This window comes from Pteropus alecto, unplaced genomic scaffold, assembly GCF_000325575.1.
Source record: "Pteropus alecto unplaced genomic scaffold, ASM32557v1 scaffold88, whole genome shotgun sequence".
In the NCBI taxonomy this organism is placed as follows: domain Eukaryota; kingdom Metazoa; phylum Chordata; class Mammalia; order Chiroptera; family Pteropodidae; genus Pteropus; species Pteropus alecto.
In genome coordinates, this window is record NW_006494611.1 from 3,468,148 (window position 1) to 3,490,478 (window position 22,331).

General features: G+C 34.3%; 1 protein-coding gene and 1 pseudogene across 5 annotated transcripts in view; both read left to right on the forward strand.

Annotated features, from left to right (window-relative positions):
- Nucleotides 1-22,331, forward strand: part of VPS8 (VPS8, CORVET complex subunit) — a 232,022-nt gene that overhangs the window by 142,676 nt on the left and 67,015 nt on the right. For all 5 annotated transcript variants that reach the window (XR_003044270.1, XM_006925797.2, XM_015599949.2 and 2 more), the window contains 4 exons: nt 8,417-8,564; nt 11,861-11,950; nt 14,102-14,144; nt 17,449-17,552. Coding sequence is in view for 4 of the 5 variants with exons in the window: in XM_006925797.2 (XP_006925859.1) it covers nt 8,417-8,564; nt 11,861-11,950; nt 14,102-14,144; nt 17,449-17,552 (385 nt within the window). In the remaining variant the exon portion in view is untranslated. The remainder of the gene's footprint in view (nt 1-8,416; nt 8,565-11,860; nt 11,951-14,101; nt 14,145-17,448; nt 17,553-22,331) is intronic.
- LOC112474239 lies at nt 19,239-19,367 on the forward strand (annotated as a pseudogene).

Here is a 22,331-nt window from a genome sequence, read left to right on the forward strand (position 1 = left end):
GGGTTTGTATTATATCCAGGCTGTGATGGGTGGTTACAAAAATGTTCCTAGGTAATCGGCATGTGAGATCATTTTGATTGACACTTGGCTGCTATATAACTCTTTGCCTAGTGCACATGTGCTTACCCAGAATTCAGTCTGTAATAATTAGATTCATGAACTTCCAGGCATGAACATGGTATTATAATGATGGTATAATGAGGCTGAGGTTGTGGGCAGGTTAGGGTAATACCTTCTGCACAAGCGTCTGTGGCCAGATAGAACCAGCTATAAGTTATGGCCCTCCTGTCCTTTGTCTTCCAGAATGCAGGAGACATTCTTTAACTGCTAATGAGGTGTTCTTTGAGTGGTCTCTGGCCTGTGCCTCCATTCCTTTGTTCCTCTGTCACTCATGTCTAGCTACCTAACAACATTATTCCTTCTCGTCATATCAGTTTGGCTTCAAGGTCCTCTCTTACCTGCTTCAGAGAGAAGCAGTATACCTACAGCCCTTCCTCTTCCCTCTTCCCAAAATCAACATGATATAGAATGTCCTCACTTTTGATAACAGCCAAATTTCCAGCTTTACTTTAGCCTAGCAGAAATTAAGAGCTGACAAAGATTCTCCCCTTGACCAAACTTTATTCAGGTTCCTCTGAATCCTTGGCTCCACTAGGTCTGACTTTGGGCTTCTATCTCTATCCTTGCAGTCTTGATTTAGCAAGAATTCTGCTAAGTCAGTTTAGCTAGAATCCCCCACTCTTAGTATCTGATCAGCCAAAATATCTGTCCAAACTCTTCCATTCCCCAGTAATATGTGGTCACTCTGGCTTGCTTTCAGCAAGAATCCTGTTAGGTCAGTTCATCAAAGAATTACTCTACCTTCTTAGTAATTTTCTATCCACAACTGCCTTCTCACCTCCCCACCCCACCTTTAGCTATAAGTCCCCACTTGTCCTTGTTGCATTTAGGGTTGAACGTAGTCTCTCTCCCCTACTGCAAAACCCCATTGCAGTAGTCCCTATACCTATCATGATAGTCCAAATAAAGTTTGCCTTACTATTTTTTCATACCCCTCAGAGCCTTTGATTAACAGGACTGAGACTTTAGTTCTACCTTTTAAAGAGCTCAATTTCATATTGATTCATCTCCAAGATGTCAAAGATGTGGTGGTGTACTTTGAGAGTCCCAATCCAGAATTTATCATATTTTATCCTTTTACCTTATGTCTTATATAGTGAGCAGATATCAATTTAGATTATGCTCTAAATTCATTGGTAAGTTTGATGTTTGGCATTTTAATACAATCATGTTTATGTAAAGATCATTTTAAGTGACAGTATCTCAGATTAACCTATAAAAGCCTGTTTAATGCACAGTGTAAATATATAATAGTGGGAGAAGGAGAAAAATCTTTTCCTTCTACCCATCTAGGTTCTTGGCTGTTTAATGCACAATGTAAATATATAATAGTGGGAGAAGGAGAAAAATCTTTTCCTTCTACCCATCTAGGTTCTTGTCTGAGACTCTGTAACAAAAGACACATTAAGAGAAGAAAACATACGGATTTATTTAGGATAAATTTTACCTTATATGAGAGCCTTCATAAGGAAATGAAGACCTGAAGAAGCAGTTAAACATGAGCATTTTTTGCTAGGTTTGATGAAGAGTAGAAAGTCATAGGAAAACGTGATAGGACCAGAAGATATGAGCTAAGGATAATACATGGAGGAAGCTGTTTGGATTCCTCTTCGTGCGCATCTTCAGAGATAAGGATACTCCTTTCCTCCAGGTATAGGGTGAACACCTCTCACATGAAGGTCTTATGATCTCCTTACGGTGTGAAGGGGGAGGACGGAGAGTCCTTCGTGCACCCGCCATTTCTCAGATTTTTTTCAGCTTAAAATATTCAGTATGCCAAGGTACCATATTTTGGGGTACCATATTTTGGGGTAGTGTGTTCCTCTGGATTGAAGGAGAGGAACAATGTTAAGAAGGTTGAGTGCAGAGGGAATAAGGAGGAGTTGCTTCCTGAGCTGGCCTTAGACAAAGTTTGAATTATAGAATTATTGTCTTTGGTGCCCTCTGCCGCCTCCCACTCTACCCGCTTCTTTCCAGGGGAACAGGATGCACACACTTCTTCAAGTTCCCATTTCATAAGCATATTGAAATATGTAGCATTGTTCTTAGGTAGATCGTTTTAAATCCAAAATTATCTCCTTCCTTGATTCCCCAATCAAAACTTCTTCTAGTTCCTTTGTCAATTTCAGTATTATGTGACACTTTTATGGTGAGAATATACAAGTAACATATGAATACAGTAAAGCATACACACTAATGAAAAAATACTTTTCCAATACCCACTGACTTCTAGGATAAGAAGAAAGGAGGTAGTATGGACTAGTTTACAATAATCTCTGAATGACTGATTTTCTATCACATTTTGGCCTTTTCAAATGAGTATGCTTGTTGACTAACCGGAAGTAAAGGACTAGAGTCTTGTTAGGTACTGGGAAAAATGAAGTGGGAAACTAGGGGAATATGGAAAAAGATAATTAGTGTTGTTGTAAGAACATCCAGACCTGCAGAGAATTTTCATAAGAGTTTATTGGAACCAAACCGATGACATGCTGGGAAGCAAGATGTCAAATGCTCCAGAGAATGACTATTTTGCAGGTCTTTTTCAACATTTGGAATTAAGGAGGATAACATGAAAGTGGGAGAAAGGGGAAAGCAAGATAGAGAAATCTCTATGATTGGTTTATAGGCTAGTTAAGAGGATTATTTGCTCCCTTGAGGGTGGTTATGTCTCTGAGGGGTATGAAAAAGAGGATTACTCTGGCATTTCAAAGGTATGTTAACCTAGATGTACAGAAACATAGTCAGGGCTTGCTTAAGGCAAAGAAAAACCTTTTACTAAAGAAGTTATATGTCTAGGGTGTGACTACCCACCATGACCTGCCCAGTTAGAATTTATGATCTGATCACCCTATGAGGTTACTTTCAGTCACTTGAATATACCAGATTTATTACAGAATCTCTTTTTCATTCACAATAGGGACAAAAGAACATCAAGAATAAGTAGACTTATGTGACACTTTTATGATGAGAATATACAAGTAACTGCCCTCTCTAGTAGTTTTCCCTGGCAGACTTCAGACTATTTATGCCTTTGATTCTTCCCTTTTTGTTCTGTGTAAGCAATAAGATTTTTTTTTTTTTTAACATCTAGGTTTATCCTCCCCATGAAGCTCCTATAGCAGCATTCCGGAGAATAGAGAAAAATGAACAAAAACAGTTATTTTGAGATGGGGACTGCTTGTATATATGTGTCATATAAGAATATTGCTTTTTTTGTTCTTTTTCCAAAAACCTGAGTTAATAGGATTCTCATTTCTGTGTATATAGTGTATGCATATTTGATTTAACATTTACATGTATTCATTGAGTTGTTTTTGAGGGAGTAGCTTTTTTTTTTTTCAATATTTTTAAAGGAGGAAGGCATCTAATTAAATTCGTATATTTTTCTGTTTACTTTATTCAATTTCTTTGCTATTTTTGCTATGTAAATGTCTTCAGTAGAATTAATTGACCTACAAAGATACTGGTGACATCTGTATGTAGAAAGATTAGATAGTCTGGTTGGGGGTGGGAGAGGGAAGGCTGTTAATCCTCCAGAAACAAATTATTTGCCTGAATTGTAGCCAGAGCTTGGGAGAGAAAGGATTTGCTGCATCTTCCAATTCCCTTCTTTGGTACAGCTGCCACATAAAGCCCTACCCCAACCCCACTCCCTGTGTGCATTCCTGAAAAAAAAACTCACAGGAGTTCTCCTGGCATATTTACATCCAATGGTCTTTTGTGTACTGAGGTTGCTTGAAGGAAAATACAAAAGGACACTGATGTTTTTCGTGAGGCTGTAAGCTTCATAAGGAATAGAGAATGTGCAAGTATATTTATATTCACAATAATTTCCTCAGCATGATTTTCTTGGTAATGTCGTTTTTAGCCTTTGTTAAGAATGTCCTGGAGGCCTCTGAAATATACGGTATGATTTTCTTGTAGGAAAAAAAAAAACGCATAAAATGTCGCATTGTATTTCTAAGTCTTTAATCAAAATAAAAATTGAACATTGCTAAGAGAATGAGTGTTTTTGCCAAGGAGTAAAAAGGTAGTTCATGGAAATGGTTATACATTGGATTTAAGTTGAATCTGTCAGTGTTTCTGTGGATATTGATACAGTGTTGACAGCATATTTCAAAGTTAAAATAAAAAATTAGGATATTACATATGTTTATGAACTTAGACATATAAAAATACATTTCTACTTGAGTGAGTGTCTATCAGCTTGGCCAGGCTTACCACCAGGTATCATAACTTTGGCTAGTATTTTGCCAGCAGCTTAAATTCAAGTTTGAAATCCTAATACATCATCATCCCCTAATCTTCAGACATTTCAGGTGGAAAGATAGGTAGGTAGGTAGGTAGGTAGAAAATAGAAAGATGACATATTTATTTCTTTGTTGTATTATTCAGTAATTCTTTATAGTGAGACTGCTGTCTGCTAAGTACTGTGTGAGAGTTTGAAATGGCTCAAAATTATACTCACTTTTTTCAGTTTTTTCTTTGTTTTCTCTCTTAGCAAATGTCATTATCCACTCATTTATTTCAATGGACAATTTACTGAGTAACTATAACATACTAAACACCACGACAGGCACAGGAGATAAAATGATGAATTAGATGGAGCCCTGCTTTCAGAGAATTTGCATTCTGATTGAGGAAGTAGATAAGCACGCGGACAGTTGTAGTATGTCTTTAAAAAGAATTCCGAGAGTGATGATGAATTTTTCACTTTTTAAAAAACACTTCACCCCAACTTCTTAGCCACATTACAGAGAACTAGTCTGTTATCAAAATCTACTTCGTGGCTATCTCTTCTATGTGAGTCCTCTTGTTTACCCAGACTGCCCTGGTTCAGGCACGCAAAATCTCTCTCCTGGTCTCTCTTGCTGGTCTCCTAATCAGCCTAATTCTTCTTACTTTCATTTTTTTAATCTAAATGGTTAGACATTTATATAATTTATAAAGTTATCCCCCTGATTACTCTGGTACTACACACAGCCATTACAATAATATTGACAATAATATTGACTATATTCCCTATGCTGTATTCTACATTCCTGGGGCTGTTTTGTAACTACTAATTTGTACTTCTTCATCCCAGTTACTGTTAATATTCTTCTTCTCCTTCTCATAGTTCTTTCAGTTCCCATTATTCAAGGCCTTCTTGATCTGAATCAGGCATATCTGTCCAGCTTCATTTTCTTCCATTCTGAAGAAGGGGAAATTTTCTCTTTTCCCCTTCATTCCACAGCAGTGCTGAAGTTCATAGGATACACTACACATTGTCTGTCATTCCTCCCTTTGACTACGTGTTCTTCCCTTTTAGTCCACTTTGTTTCCTTGAAAGCATTTTCTCTATATGTATTGAAAGCTCAAAAGTTATACATGTGCTTTGATCCATTGATTCCATTTTGGAAAATATATTTTAAGGAAATAATGTGAAAGAAAGAAGTAGTTACTACTCAAATATCCACATTAGCATTTATATAGTGAAAAAGCTATTTTAAAAAGTGGACGGAGGAGATGGCTAAATAAATGTTAAAGCATATGAGCATGGTTGATTACCAAATTGGCAAAGATGACAATGTGAATGTAAAAATAATGCTAAACTGGAAGAATACATAACATTAAATAGCATGCACTGTTGTGGAGAAAGAAATTTTACTATACCCTTGTAGGTTCTTCTGGCTGGTCTAATATTTAAATCTACATGAGACATATTAACAAGAGAAAATAACCAAATTGAATTATGTATGTATGGGAAACCCACATACATGAGAGATGCAGAGACCCTACAAACATGAGAAGTTTGAGACAGAAAGGTAAAATGAGGGTGTGTGTGTGTGTGTGTGTGTGTGTGTGTGTGTGAGAGAGAGAGAGAGAGAGAGAGAGAGACATGCACAGACGCAGACACAGACAGACAGATAAACATCCTGAGCTAAGGAATGAGGTAAGGCTTCTGGGCTTCAGAGGGGAGGAAGATAATTCACAGGACGATAAGACAAGATGTTCGTTCAGCAATTAGATGTTTGCTCTGCCATACAAATATGTAATCACTCTTGTGTGGGCAAAGCCCCAATTTAAATTCTTTGAAAGGAGAGGTAATAATTTCTCATGAGCCTCAGGGTCTTGATTGCCTTCATCTCAAAATAATCTACATCTCAATGTAACCTACCTTGAGGAGGCCTATTCTGAACCCCTTTACCACACATACTGTTTTTGTATATGATTAAATAATAGTAAGAGGATATATAGAGAGATAGATAGCTTAATATTCACTTTACTCTTTGCCCCTGTTAAAGAACAGAAATTCAGTGGAGTAAATTTAAAGATCTAATTGGCTTTACTGAATGATTTATGAATCAGGCATCATCTCATTTAGTAAATGGAAAGATGCTCCATGAAGTTGTACAAAATGGAGAAGGTTTTTATTGGCACACACTGGGCAGGACAAGAAAGTTATTAGCAAAAGAAAAGGATTATTTTAGAAAAGACCACCTTTGTTTAAGTGAGGACTTGCTATATACTATAAATAAGGGTAAATAGCACTCCTACTTTTACTAATAAAAGGCTTCAGTTACAAGAATAGGAATTATATTTAGACGTAGGAAATCTTTCCCAAATTAAGAACTTTGTGACTCTCCTGACCAAAGGTTGTTTGATGAACTCAGTAAGTTCTGCTGCTTGGGGCTTGGGGCTTTCAATACTTGCTGATAGGCTAATTCGTATCTCCTCAATTTGGCTGTGAATCCCAAAGATTGAGTTTCCAATTTTTTTTTTTTTCACAACTGCCTTCAATGCAGGATTTTGTTAAATGACTGACTATTCCCTATGTAGACCACCAACTTAGGGTTCTTACTACATAACTTGAAAATTATCTATTAAGTGTCTGTGGCCAACTATACTATACACTCATAGGAAAGACTGCATTGCATTCGTTGTTGTTTCCCAAGCATTAGCATAGTCTTGGCACATAATAGATTCTCAGTAAATGTACACGAATTGAACTTACTGACCAGAAATAGTACATTGGACAGCCTTCAAACTGAGAGAACCAAATATAGGATGGAGGGGTGAAAATTACAAGGACTAGGGTAACAAAGTCAGATATCGCTAGGAATAAATTCTGTGAGAAAGTTCTGCGTGAAGAAAATAGAAGGTGCATGCGATAAACCCAGAGAAATGATAGTTCTTTCTGGGGATGAACACTGTCTGAATAGAACACTATTAGGTCAAAGAGAAAAGAGAGTGCTAGCCAACGTTTCTTGACATTAAGGTGAGCCAGTATAATTTTCCGATATTTATGCCACATTGTAGGTGGTGTTCATATTTTTTTCTGCATCATACTTCTGTTAATATGTCTTATAAATGCAAGACTATGGAACAAATTAAGATTAGACATAAGCATCTGCCAGTGACTCATAGTATTTAATTCTTTCCAGACATTTATTGGCAAAACCCTTTACAAATACTGAAGTTGTGAATATGCATCAAACCAAGCAAATCACCCAAATAAACAGATTTTGATGCACTCATTTGTGAGGGAGGTAATGTGTCTCCTGGGAACTGATCGGGCAACATCAACATAATCAAAACTTTAATAAATAAACTAGCATTAATGAATTTACAGTCATTTCTGACTGCTGCTTATCAGTCTTGCACATAAATACAACTTGTTATATCCATTTCTCAAAGCTCTTTCTGTTAGTCTCCTATGAGCTACCTGCTTTGTCATATACCCTCTGTTAACTTTAATGGCTACCAAAAGTAGCATAGTCTTAGCATGTTATAAGTCAGTGCTCAGTAAAAGTACACTGTTCTAGGCTTTGAGAATTCATTAGTGAGGAAATCCCTGTGCTTACCTTCACAGAGTGTACCGTCTCTTAGAAAAGACATAATTAAAGGAGTAATTACAGCATGGTGTGATTGGTACTATGAGGAAAGCTTAGTAGATACATGAGACTGGTAGATGATTTATATCTATATATTTACTCACGAATCAAATTGTTTAAACTGAATTGGGCCATCTGTTTCTTTTAGAGCAACAGTACAACTTTTGGTATGATTTAGAGGAGCCTCCACTAAATATCATTTCCTTAATTATTCAGTGTAAAGTGAGCAGTATTGTAATTTAAAATGCCTCTGATGTAAAACACAGGTCACCCTAATAATCTAAGTAACAGTGAGACTTTTAATTCATGATTTTACCTGACCAAAAGGTAGTCTTGGTTTTAAGATAACATGCTTTTTACCTGTAGTCTCATTTATAGATGTGATTAATTAATGTTACTCTCTTGTTTTTTGTTTTCAGGGAAGGTATTCATGTAAATCAAGAATCGCTTCAAATATCTCCCTGTATTACAGAGCTGTTCATTGAGTTGTTGTGTCAGTTCAATCCAAACCAAGTTATAGAGACATTGCAAGTCCTTGAGTGCTACCGCCTAGAAGAAACTATCCAGGTAAGACCTATAACGTAGAGAAGACAAGAGTACACTTTCCATAATCATTCACCGTTTTACGAATGAGCAAGGGAAGACTTACGTATTAAATTACTTGCCCAAATTCTGAGATCAAGCCCAGATAGTCTCACTCCTTAGTGCATGCTCTTTATTGCTGTGATAATAAACTGCTTCTCTGTTTATTTTAGTAAAGTCAGAAACAGCACGTCTGTCATGTTATTAGTCAGGCTTCACAAACATTAAAGCCAACACACTAAACATAGAAAACATAGTAAAAATATTAAAAGGAAGAAAACAAGCTCTTGTTTGCAGGCACTGATGGTCGTTACATAGTCCTCTTATGCAATAAGACTTAATAGGCTGAATGGCAATCCAGTAGCCTTAGTAGTCATTGCCTTGATTCTCTTCCCTTGTTTTCTCCTATTTCCAAATGAAAATGCATATATACATATACACACATATTCTATTCTAAGGGGCTAGAATGTTTCCGGTTTAAAATTTTTTAAGCTACCATTATATCTCCTTTCCTATCAATACTCATGAAACAGTAACCTGAATTTTCTGTATCCACCTGCTGAATTGCTCACACTTAAAATTTTTTAAGTGATGAAATAGTTCAAATATATAGAAATGTGCAGAATATCAAATACATACGTATCCACCAAGCCAATTTTATAGATATTAACATACTGGCTTCAGGTCTTTGTTGTTGTTTGTTTTGTTTGTTTTAGAAACAAAGCATCTTTTATCTGCCATGTCCTCTTCTCTTCCCTGAGGTCATCACCAGCCTGAAGATGGGAAGTTAATCCTTCTCATCCATGTGTTTTTATTTTTCCTATGTATATATATACCTATAGAATATAAGATACAGTTTTATATATTTTTAAAATTTGTATTAACGGTATCATACAATACATATCCTATTGCAAATTGTTTTTTTCATTAATTTTTAATCAGTTTTTATATATGTAGATCTAGTTCATTCATTTTAATGGTCATACAATAGTCTGTTAAATGAATATGCCACAGTTTATCTGTTTCCCTATTCATTGTTTCCAGTCTTTTGCCATTATAAACAATGCTGTATTAGACATCAGATTTCTCTAAGTAATACACCTGAAAGTAGAATTCTTCAGACAATAAAATATTTTAATTCTATTGATGTTGCCATGCCGATTTCCTGTTTGTGTCTATTGTCATCATGAGTGTTTGATATTTGCTGTTTTTCCACATCCTTGCTGATTCCTAATATTTTTATACCTCTTAATTTTTGCCAGATTACTCATGACATTGAATATCTTCCATATGTCTAATGATCCTTTGGATTTTCTTTTCTCTGAATTATCTATTCATATCATTTGCTCTTTTTTTCTATTGAGTTTTGCCCTTCTCATTGATTTCTAGAAGTTCTTTCTAACTTCTGGGTCTCTAATCCTTTGCTGATTATAAACTTTGGGGATGCCTCCTTCCAGTCTCGTCAGGCATGTCTTTTAACTTAGTTTTTAGTGACTTTTAATTTATCTGCCTTTTGTTTAAGGTTTAGTTTTTTTATTTGTGAGTCATATTTCCTTTTTGACTTTGATGACATAAAGGATATCCTCTTACATGAGTTTTATAGTTTAGCTTTTTACATTTAGGCTCTTAATCCATCTGGAATTTATTTTCGTAAACAGATCAAGAGAGATTTATGTATTTTTTTCTGTGTGGATGGCTAACGGTCCATGTGGCATTTTATTGTCATTTCCTCACTGATTTATAATGTCATACTGACATGCAGCGAACTCCCAAGTGTACATCGATCTGTTTGTGGATTCTGTTCTGTTCTGTTTCTGCAGTTATTTGTCTTTTCCTTTACCCATACCACATTTTAATTAATATAGCTTTACAATGAGGCTTATTATTTGAAAGAAGAATCTTTCCTCCTCATTCTTTTTCTTTAAAATTCTTTGGCTACTCTTGGCCTCTTAGTACTCCACATTAATTTAGGAATCACATTGTCACTATGCTTTAAAAAATATATTTTTCTGGTATTTTGTTGGAAAAATACATTGAATTTATAGGTAAATTGGGAGGATTCACATCTTATGGTATTGTCTTCACATTCAGGAACATGGTTATCTTTTTAAAATATCTTTTATGCTTTTTGGTGAGGTTTTATAACTTTATATAATATTTTACATCAGGTTCTTTACACATATTTGCTTGAATTTCTTCCTGAGTGCTTATACTTTTGTTAGCATTGTGAAAGGAAATTTGTTGAAGTGACATTTTTTATTGATTATTGCTGCTGTATGTTATTAATTTTTGTGCATTGATTTATATCTGGTTACCAGTATGAATTCTTTTTTAATTCAATAGTTTCTAGATGCTTTATGACAGTAACATTTTCTATGAATACTGATAGGTTTTTTTTTTCCAATCTTAAACTTTTTTCTTTCATCAGATGTCTGAGAGCTCTAGGGTATTTTGAATAGAAGCAGTGGTAGTGTGCATTCTTGCCTTGTTTGTGATTTAAAAAGGAATGTATCTAACATTTTCCATTGAATATGGTGTTTATTGTAGGATTTTGATAGTTAATTTTTATTAAATTAACAAAGTTTCATTCCCAGTTTGAGTAAGAGTGTTTTGTATTGTTTTTGTTTTGTCAAATACTTTTTCTACATTTATTGTGATGATCACATTTTTCTCCTTTGATCTGTTAACTTGTTAAAATGTTATTTCTGCCTCTTTTTTTAACACCTAAGTTTTATTTCACTTTATTAGTCTTTTCAAAGACTAATTTGGGATTTGTTAAATCTCTTGATTATTTCTCTGTTGTTTCTTTCTATGGCATTATTTTCTGTACTTTTAAATAAGCTTAATTGATATTTCTTTTTTACTTATCAGAAACTCTTAGTTTATTAATTTTAAGAGCCCACAAGTCGATATTTAGTGTTTTCATTGTCATTTTGTTCTAAATATTTTGTATATAGTTACACTTATCAATTTCTGGTTTATATTTTTACTATTTATATACATGTGTTACGTTTTCTCCAATGGATGTACCTCATTCAGGTGTATAACAATTTTTTAAATAAATAAGTGAAAAAAAAATGAATGTACTTGGTCCAGTTAGAATACCAATGATGCCACTAGAAGACTAGAAAGTCAAATATTTGCATATTATACTGTAAAGTAGCATACTACTAAGGTATGAGTTCATTATTTATTATCATGTTCTTTTTTTCATCCTTAATAGGATCTTCCTTCTTCACATGATTTGTGAACAAAAATCTTTATCTTTTCTTCTTTCCTAGATTGCCCAGAGGTATCAACTTCATGAAGTCACTGCCTATCTATTAGAAAAGAAAGGAGATATTCATGGTGCCTTCTTAATAATGCTAAAGGTAACATTTAATCTATTTGCTTTGTCATGTTTCTGTTTATCTCTCTATTCATCAGTCTCTTTTATTGAGATTTAATTGACATACATTTTCATTAATTCATCTTAATTTTTGTTTTAAAGTAAATTAGAAACAGTAGTACATTTTACCTCTAAATATTTTTATCATTCTTGTCATTGACTAGATTTACCACTACAGTGGCAATAAGTATATTTACATTGCTGTGCGACCATCACCACCATCCGTGTCCTGAAAATTTTCCACTTTCCAAACCCATTAGACAATTACTCCCCCAATCCCTAGAAACCACCATGCTACATTTAGACTATGAATTTGATTACTCTAGGTACCTCATATAAGTGGAATCATACAGTATTTGTCCTTTTGTGTCTAACTGATTACACAACATAATGTCTTAAAGTTTTATCTATGTTGCAGCACCTGTCAGAATTTCATTACTTTTTAAGACTAAATAATGTTTCATTTTATGTATATACTATATTTTCTTTATCCATTTATTCATCAGTGGACACTTAGGTTGCTTCCACCTTTTGACTATTGTGAATAACGCTACTATGAACGTGGGTGTACAAATACCTTTTTGAGCCCCTGTTTTCAATTCTTCTGGGTATGTACCCAGAAGTAAGATTGTTAGATTAAATGGTGATTCTACTTTTAATTTCTGAGGAACTGCCATACTGTTTTCCGTAGTGGCTATATCATTATACATTTCCACCAGCAGTGCTCAAGAGTTTCAATTTTTCTACATCCTCACCAATACTTATTTTCTGTTTTCTTGATAGTAGCCATTTTAATGGGTGTGAAGTGTTATATAAGTTTTTAAAATACTGTTATCTAACCAGGATTAGATTACAGATGTCTTATTTATATCAAAAATCATCCATGTTGGCTTCTAGTTTTTTTTCTAGTCATATAATTAATTGTAAAACAGTTCAGGAAGAATACTCCACAGAGGCTTTGTAGAGGCTCTTAACCTCTTTTAATTCCTAAGTAATCCCTACATCTCTTTTTCCCTTGCAATTTATTTATTGATGATACCTTGAACCTAGTTTTAAAGCATAAGTAAAAGTATTCCCGGCACGGATGTGGGGAAAAGAAGCAGGAGATCCTTGCAGGGAATAAGATCATCATTTGCCAAGGGCATGAGGATACAAAGAAATATGAACTGCTAGGAGAGGAGCCAGCAGCTTTACTAGGGCTCAAGTATCAATGTACAGGCAGGCCAGGCTAGAAACAAAGGCTAGGTCCAGATTTGGAAAGATTCTGTGGGACACGCTAAAGAATTGGAACTGATTCTGTTTTCACACAGGATCAAATAAAGGTTGTCATTCAGGGAACTGATGTGATGTTTGTTTCATAAAGACTGCTCTGGTGACTTGTAGAAAGATGTGTTGGGAGGGTGGTGTAGAGAAATGGGAGGTAAAACTGGAAGCAGAGAGTACTTGAGAGGCTATTGCAGTAGTACAGGTATGTGGCACTGGTGGTGGAGTGAAAAGAGCATGTAAATTTGAGAACTTATTGATCATTTGAATACAGTAGAGGGTGAATGTGAGGGAGTAGTTAATAACGATCTATGATTTTTAACTTAACATTAGTCTATAAGGGACTTCAAGAAAAGGAACAAATTTTGGGTAGAAGGGATATGTTAAAGTCCACTTTAGTGTATACTAAGAAGCCTTTGGAATATCAGTTAAGGGTATCTAAGGATCTAGAATTCAGCAGAGCAGTGGACACTACAGCTGTATATTTAGGAGATATTGCATTCAAAGCTCTACCCTGTGCTATGGGGATAGACTTATCCTTTTTTATTTACATCACCCCTTTTTCTCATAACCCAGTATGAATTTTATCCCCTTACCCAAAGCGTGGGTAATCCTCATCGCTGTGTTTAAAGAATGTCAGTAATGACTATGTGGGTGGTACAGCAGAAGGAGAAGTAGGACAAAATAAGTGATACTTGATATTTTGGGTCCCTTCCAATACTGCTAGCTATGCTTTTATATACATAAAAGTGTTCTTCTGAATACAGGAACCATTCTTAATAGCCTTGTTGTTTCCTGGGTTTTTCTGTTAAAATATGTCAATTCAAATATTTGGTGGATTAGAAATTAAAGTGTTCTCTTTACCTCCTAGAGACTACAAAGCAAACTTCAAGAGATAACCCAACAAGATGAAAGTAAGTTCTTGAGTGTAATTTACAATTTTCTTTTCAACATCAACCACATGTTTTTAACAATATTATCTAATAAATTGTATTTATTAAGTACTAATTACATTGATCCGTACAATTACTGTTTATCCACTTTAATATTGATCCTAATTTTAGCTCATTTTCAAGGGTTCATAATAGGAAATCATATAAACCATGTGGCTTTATGTTGCTAATTGTCAGTGGGATTCAATGTACAGAAAATTAGGCACTCTTTTACTAGTATTGTTTTGTTTTGTTTTGTTTTTTTGGTTATTTCTGTACTTATATTCTGTACTTATAATCTATACTCATTTGGTTGTAAATGAGATGCATAATTAAAGTCTTAAAAATTATTATAATGTTCTCAGCAACAGCAAATCGAAGCTTCTAATCAGTAAGTAATAACCAGTGTTTTCGTACTGAATTTATGTAATTTTAGCACAGAGCAGTAAAACCTGACAGTTTAGAATCTTGATTGACTTTGTCACAGATAGATATATAATTCCCATTATATTTCTTGATATTTAAAAATATTATTTATTTTGTAAAATTGTAGTAAAATATACTAACAAAATTCACCATTTTAACCATTTTAAGCGTACAGTTCAGTGACATTAAGTGCATTCATATTGTTATGCGATCATCACCACCACCCATCTCCAGAAATTTTTCATCTTCCCAAACTGAAACTCTATACCCATAAGACAGTTACTCCCCATTTCTTCCTTCCCACTCAGCCCCTGGCAACCACTGTTCTGCTTTCTGACTCTGTGAACTTGTTACTTTGAGTGTCTCATATAAGTGGAATCATACAATATTTGTCCTTTTGGATCTAGCTGATTACATTTAACATTATGTCTTCAAGATTTATCCATGTTGTAGCACATGTCAGAATTCCATTCCTTTTAAAGTCTGAATAATATTTCATATATATACCACATTTTGTATCCATCAATCATTAGACATCGGATTGCTTCCACTATTGACTATTGTGAGTAATGCTGCTATGAACATGAGAGTATAGATATCTTTTTAAGTCCCTGCTTTCAATTCTTCTGGGTATGTGCCAAAAGTAGGATTGCTGGATTAAATGGTAATTCTATTTTTAACTTTTTGAGGAACCACCGTGTTGTTTTTCATAGCAGCTGTATGACTTTACATTTCCACCAATAATGGGTTTCAGTTTCTCCACATCCTCACCAACAATTGCTGTTTTCTATTTTCTTGAGAGTAGCCATCCTAATGGGTATAAGGTGGTATCTCATTGTGGTTTTGATTAGCTTTTCTTTAATAGTTAGTGATGTTGAGTATCTTTTCATGTGCTTATTCGTCATTTGTATATCTTTTTTGGAGAAATATCTATTTAAGTCCTTTGCCCATTTTGAACTGGATTATTTGTTTTCCTGTTAGTTGACATTTCCAAAATAGCTCTCCCAAAGTTCAGAGAATCACTTGATAGGTGATTTTTTAGGTCATTCTACCTTTTTAACACACCAACACATTTCTTGGACCCCTTGGCCCACAATATTTGTCCTTTTGGATCTAGCTGATTACATTTAACATTATGTCTTCAAGGTTTATCCATGTTGTAGCAAATGTCAGAATTCCATTCCTTTTCCCCTAAATACCGGTGCCCTAATTCTCTGTAGATTATTTTTGGAACTTCAGTAAACACTTGGTTAACTTTTCTGTATTTATTCCAGATAAACATTTAATTACTATTATTGTACTGTCGGTATATGTTCAGTCAATTTAACTATGTTAGGTTTGTTGTATTTATGACATTTTTCTTTTTCAGTTTAATGTTATGAGAATAATTTTTGCAGAGATTACATGAAAGAGTAAGGGAAAAGAAGAATGTTTCCATAAATCACTACAACGATTCGCAGGTGGTATAGATCTAGAGAAGCCAGTTCTTTGAATTCCCATGAAGATAAATTTCTCAGTGGTAGTGTCATGTCTACCATTTACTTTCAGATTCAGTTTTGACAGTATGCTTAAGAATTTTGGAGGATTTGCTACTTGCTAAAACACTGTGCTAGTTTCTGTGGGTTATACACAGATGGCTAAAACACAGTCCTCACTCAGAGAACTGTAGTCTTGTGAAGGAGACAGCTTTGTAAATAAAAACTTCTAGTGCTGGCAGAATCAAATATTATAAAAGAGATACAGTAAGAGTGGCAAAGATTATGGAAAATTAGGGAACAATTTGTAATTTATGAATTGAAGATATTTTTGTAGAAGATGTGACCTTTGAAGTAATTAAGATTAGAATGACGAATAGGAGTTTGATAGGCAAAAAGCAAGGAAAGGGCCTTCTCGGAAAAGAGAACTTGAACATGAAAGTGCCTGGCCAGTAACCTCAGAGAGTAAGAAATAATCTGGCGATATCAGAACACAGTGTGAGAAGATGAACCAGAATGTTTACTATGTTTACTTAGGGTCAGAGGTTTACTTACTGTCTATTTTAAAAATTAGAAGTCTTTGATGGTTTTTGTGGATGGAACTGATGTGTTTGGACTTGTGCTTAAGAAAAGTTTAGTGACAGCAGAAAAGAGAATGAAGGAGACAAGATTTAGAAGTCAAAAGTTTAAGAGGCTGTCGTTATAGTGCAAATGAGGCGATGAAGAGCTTCACCAGGGTAAAAGTAGTGGGCATATGAGAATATGGAAGTCTAATTAACAAAATTGGCAATTTATTTGAATGTGTGGGTGCATGAGAGGGAAGCATCAGAGCTGAAGATTTATAAACTGGTTGACTTAAAGATGATAATTGCACTAATTTAGTTTGGAAGTGTAGGGGGAGGAACAGATTTGAAGTGAGAAAAATGGCTTGGGTTTTGCATATATAAAGTTCAAGCTGATTGCAGGACATCTATGTAGAGATAGATGTCTTAGACTTTGTTGAAAATCCAAGCTGCAAATTTTGAAAGGAATAAGGGCTGGAGGTGTGGTGTATATATGAAAGTAATTAGCAAGGATGTGAGAGTTAAAACCACAAGAGTGGCTGAAAGTATTTAAAAATGAAAAGGTCCTAAAATAGTATCTTGGAGAAATACCCACATTTAAGAAATATAGGGAGAAATGGTTGAGTAAGAAAGATGAAAGATAATCTCTCTATAACTAATCCACAAACATATGTTTGGGAATTTTTCATAGCTAAAGCATATTAAAATGCTAAGTGTGATGTGTTATATATGTGCTATGAATGTTAAACATTGATATGGAAGATTAAAGCACAGAATCATTAATATATTCTTAAGTGATGTTAACGATTTTTCTGACTCTAGATACCAAAGAGAATTCCTCACTGAAGGAGGTAGAAGAAACCACGGTAGAGACGATTGCCCTTTGCCAGAGAAATTCACATAATTTGAACCAGCAGCAGAGAGAGGTAGGAGAATATGACTACTTAGGCATTTAAAAGTCTGTTCTGGTCTAAAACTAGCAAATAATTGTAGTTCCACTGCCCTCTCAGCTGAGTTTAATTCAACTGGATTTTAATCACTGTTTATTGCTCCCAGGAGGGTAAGACTCCCAAAGTTATGAAGTTTGCCCGTTCTCTTTGTTCTCACAAAAGCTTTATATTCGTAGGTTTAGCCGTGCTGCAAAACTTAGGTGTGTGAATACTGGATGTCCTAGTTCTCTTTGGACTGAGATTTTTTTGTATTCTGTGTAGCGATATTGTGATGCATCCTCATTTATCATCTCTTCCATTTCCCATGGATTAAAGTGAGTGTGAGGAACTGGAAGAAAACCCTCAGGGATACAGAGAATGCTGGAAAAGGTTAAAGAAGGTTATGATATAGTAGTTCTCAGCCTTGGCTGCACATTAGTGTCACCTGGAGAGCTTTGAAAACTCCCAACACTCAGACTGCACCCCAAATCAGTTAAAGTCTCTGTGGCTGCGACCCCATCATCAGTATGCTTTAAAGCTTCCCACATGATTCCATTGCACAAAGTTGGAAGTCTGCTGTAACAGATTCCAGAATGCAAAAAGGGAGAACACAGAACTGAAGGAGGTATAGTTCAGCACCTGTGCAGGTGGGAGTTACAGCAGTGAAGCAGAAACTAAGGGGGCGAGATATGACTTGACAGCTAAATTTTGCAGTAGTTTTAAGAAGTAAAGTTGGCAGCATGGTAGGACACAGCTCCTGAGGTGCCTGCCCCTCCAGGTTGTGGCCTCTGACTTGACAACAGCAGGCCTCTTTCCAACTGCCTGGTTTCCTGAAATGGGAAGCAGGGTAAACATTTAATGTATAGTTAGCCGTACATGTTACAATGGAAATAATAAACTTGGTATGTTTTCTGTTCTTATGGGTAAATTTCTCCACGTTTTTGTGAAGGATTTTTTAAGGTCATAAATTTTGAAAAACCTTTGGAATATAAATTGTTTGTGACGAACACATTTATATAATAGATATGATTTTTTTCTTTATTAAAAAAAACTTTTTATATGAAAAAGATACATACCCACTTGTTAAAAAAAATCCTGCAGTACAGAAAGTTACACAGAAAGACGTTTTAAAAAATTACCCTGTATCCATCCTATCACCCAGAAATAACCATCATTATCATTTGATGAATATCACTCTAGATATTTTTTACCTGCTTAGGTTAACATGATTTTTAAAAAATTGGATCAAGTAACGCTTGCTTTTAAAACTAAATATGATATACAATTTCATTTAGGAAGCTTATGTAAAACAGGAATTTTTGAATTTGAAGTATTTTTTTTTAATTTATTTTTGGGGGGTTGACATTGATTAACAAAATCCAATAAATTTCAAGTGTGCAATTCAACAGTAAGTCATATTTATATTGCATTGTGTGTTTACTGCCCATAGTTAGGTTTCTTTCCATCACATATTTGACCCCTTTTACCCCTACTTACTTCCCCTTCCTTCCATCTGGTAACCACTAGTCTGTTGTCCATGCCCATGAATCTCTGTTTGTCAAGTTTGTTTGTTGCTTTTAGATTATATTCGACATATATGTGATATCATGTGGTTTTCCACTTTTTCTGTCTGGCTTATTCTGCTTAGCATGATTCTCTCAAGATCCATCCATGTTGTTGCAAATGGCTTCTCGGCCTTTTGGCTAAGATCAAGTGCAGTATCTATTCTTATCAGCTTGAAATAGTTCTTAACCATACTATTTCTTAATAAAAATGTCACTAAAGTTTAAAAAAATCTGAACTGTACTATTTTAGAATTATTATGTTTATAATTACATTTCAGTTTTTATACTATCTATAGGATGCCAAGCCAGTCAATAAGGAACTTTGCATGAACTCATGCTTGCTCTAAACTCTCTTCTACAACCTTCTTAATTAGCTATGTTATTTTACCTCATTAAGGTTGATAACACATTTTTTTCTGAATCCACAATTCCTATAGTTTTTTAATCTTTATTTAAATGGATTATCAACTTTACACCAGTCCTTTTGCCATGATTTTTCCATACTAAGTTTTTATTTTCAGTTATCTTTTGGTTAGCTGGCTATATTTGGACATGGTTATACTTTGATAGGAAAACACAGAAGGGTAAAATTGTTAAGCTATCCTTATACCTATTTAATACTAAGCCTTTTTTATTTTTCAACCCTTCCATCTCCTCTCTGATATCCATTTGATACTCCTCTTCAAGAGTATCATAGTATAGATATGATTTTTGGAAATTTTAAGGAAAAATGACAATTATATTTTATAAATAGAGCCATTCAGATTTTAGCTGAAACATGTCCAGATTCACTTATTTTAACAATAGAATTAGGTATAAAATCCATGCCTCCAGAACTCAGATTATCCTAACTGTATTTGAACTCTGTATCTCTTTATCAGAAACAGGAACAAGACTTCCTTTGATGTATGTGGCAAAAGGGAAATTCTATCTTTTTTTGTCAAAAGTGTCTGAGTTGAAATTTGTTTAATAAAGATATTAGATGTTACACTTCATTCTATTCTTTGAAATTTCACTTCTCTAAAATTATTGTTACACCATTTACTGGCTGCATATAAGAAATGTCTACTTATAAGAAAAGACTGTCTCTCCCTCTCTTAGACACACACAGACCTCACACTATGTACCCTTCCCTCCAACAACTAGTTTCTGCTTCGTTTCTGAACAAGTTTTATAACAACAACAAAAATATTTGAATGTTGGTTTTATGTAAAGAATATTTTTGTGAAAATATTCCCTTATTATAATATCAACTTTTAATTTTGGGAGATTTGAATGGTTTTTTCCCTTGTTTTTGTTTTGTTGTGGAGAAAGTAAGAACAAGAGCTATTTATTGCTACAGACCCTAAACTAACTAGAAATGTTGAAGTATTCAAAAGCTTGATAATATCTTCAAAATATTTAATATTATGGAGTATTTCCTTAAAGTTTAACCACAGGAAGTTTGGTTGTCAATTATTTCCCAAGTAGAAGTTCTGTCATACTTTGTATGCCTGTCTATTTATGCTGCTACCCCAGTGTCCACTGACTAGATGGAATAAAGAATATGGCTTTGTTATACATATAATTCCCTGAAAAAAAAGCTATTTACTACCTATCAGGGCAAAGTAATTCAGATTTAGTATTGTTACTCTCAGGGGTTAGGATTGTCACTGTCATAGATGGTTATTTTAGCCTGTGGGTTTTTAGTTATCCAGGTTAAAAATTTAAAGAACCAATATTAAAAAGTAAGAGAGGTAAAATATGTAAAAGATGTTTAGGGTATTTAAGATTAATATGGAGACTTAATTGAAGAAGAATAACTTCTCTGTTTAGAGTGTGAAGACTTCCCATGGCTCTGACCTCTACAGCCATACTTCCCCCAGTCTGCCGTCTATAAATCAAGAATAAAGTAACCTTTAAAACAGTAATTCTTCTAAATTGACTAGATTAAGTGAGAAAATTTATAATTCAAATTTATCAAAAGATAAAAATTAGATATGCCATATACAATTAAAAGACCATAAAATACACAGAAATAAATGATGGGGTTATAAGCAACAAGTTAAACTAGGCAACTAAAATATAAGCTAAGTAAAAAGTAACGAACAAAACAAAACAAACTCATAGATACAGACAGCAGAGTAGAGGTTTCCAAAGGGGAAGGTGGTGGGTGGCGAAATGGATAAGGGGGTGAAATATATGGTGACAGATTAAAACTAGACTTTTGGTGCTGAGCACACAGTAGAGTATACAGATATCACACTACAATGTTTTACACCTGAAATTTATATAAGGTTATTAACCAATGTTACCTCATTTTTTGAAAAAGGTAAGAATACAAGATTAAAAGTTCATGAGTACTGAATAAAATAAAATTTCAGTAAAAGCCTTTGTAAATCATTATCCAACAATAAAAGGTGTTTGAAATTTTAAAATGTATTAGTTTGATTTTCTATTATAAAGATTTTTCCTAAGGCTTTAGAAGAGCACAGAATTTGGAGTCAGACTACCAATTTATTGGCAGTGTAATCTTTGGCAAATTACTTAACTTTTCTAAGTTTCATTTTCTTATCAAGTGAAGATAATACTCACTGTATAAGGTTATTATGAGATTGAAATGAGAAAATATATGTAAAGCATTTAATACAGTGTCCAATGTAATAGGAATAAATAAATTGATAGATCTATTCATTTATCTCATGACGTGGTTGGAAATGTTAATTGAAATAATGCTAACTTCCACTTCTTGATCTGTGATGACTAAGGAAATACAAAATAATGCTTGATGTAGGAGAAAACTTTGGATAAAGTTTATTCATTTATCTTGCTTGACATAGCTGAAGAGAAATGGGGGGAGAATAGCTGTGTGTACATGGCGGCAGGGAGGGTTCTCTGTTCCCCTCTGCAATACCCAGGGTTATTTAGACTTATTGATGCATCTGTACCAGGGTATATAAGAACCCAGCAGGAGGCTCTGCCCTGGTTCCTTTGATACTACTTACTCCTGAGACAGAAGATTGCAGTTCAAAGGTCTAGAATTACTTAACTTCAGCTTCTTTATTTTCCCAAGGTGTATGGTAAAGATATCTGTTCTAGCTATGGTCCATGCTTTTTATTGTCTTTTCCCAATCAAGTGTTCCATCTTTTCTTTTTCTAATTTTTACCAACAATATGTATGAGAAGTACATTTCACTCTATAAAACACTATGCTGATATTACTTATTCTTAA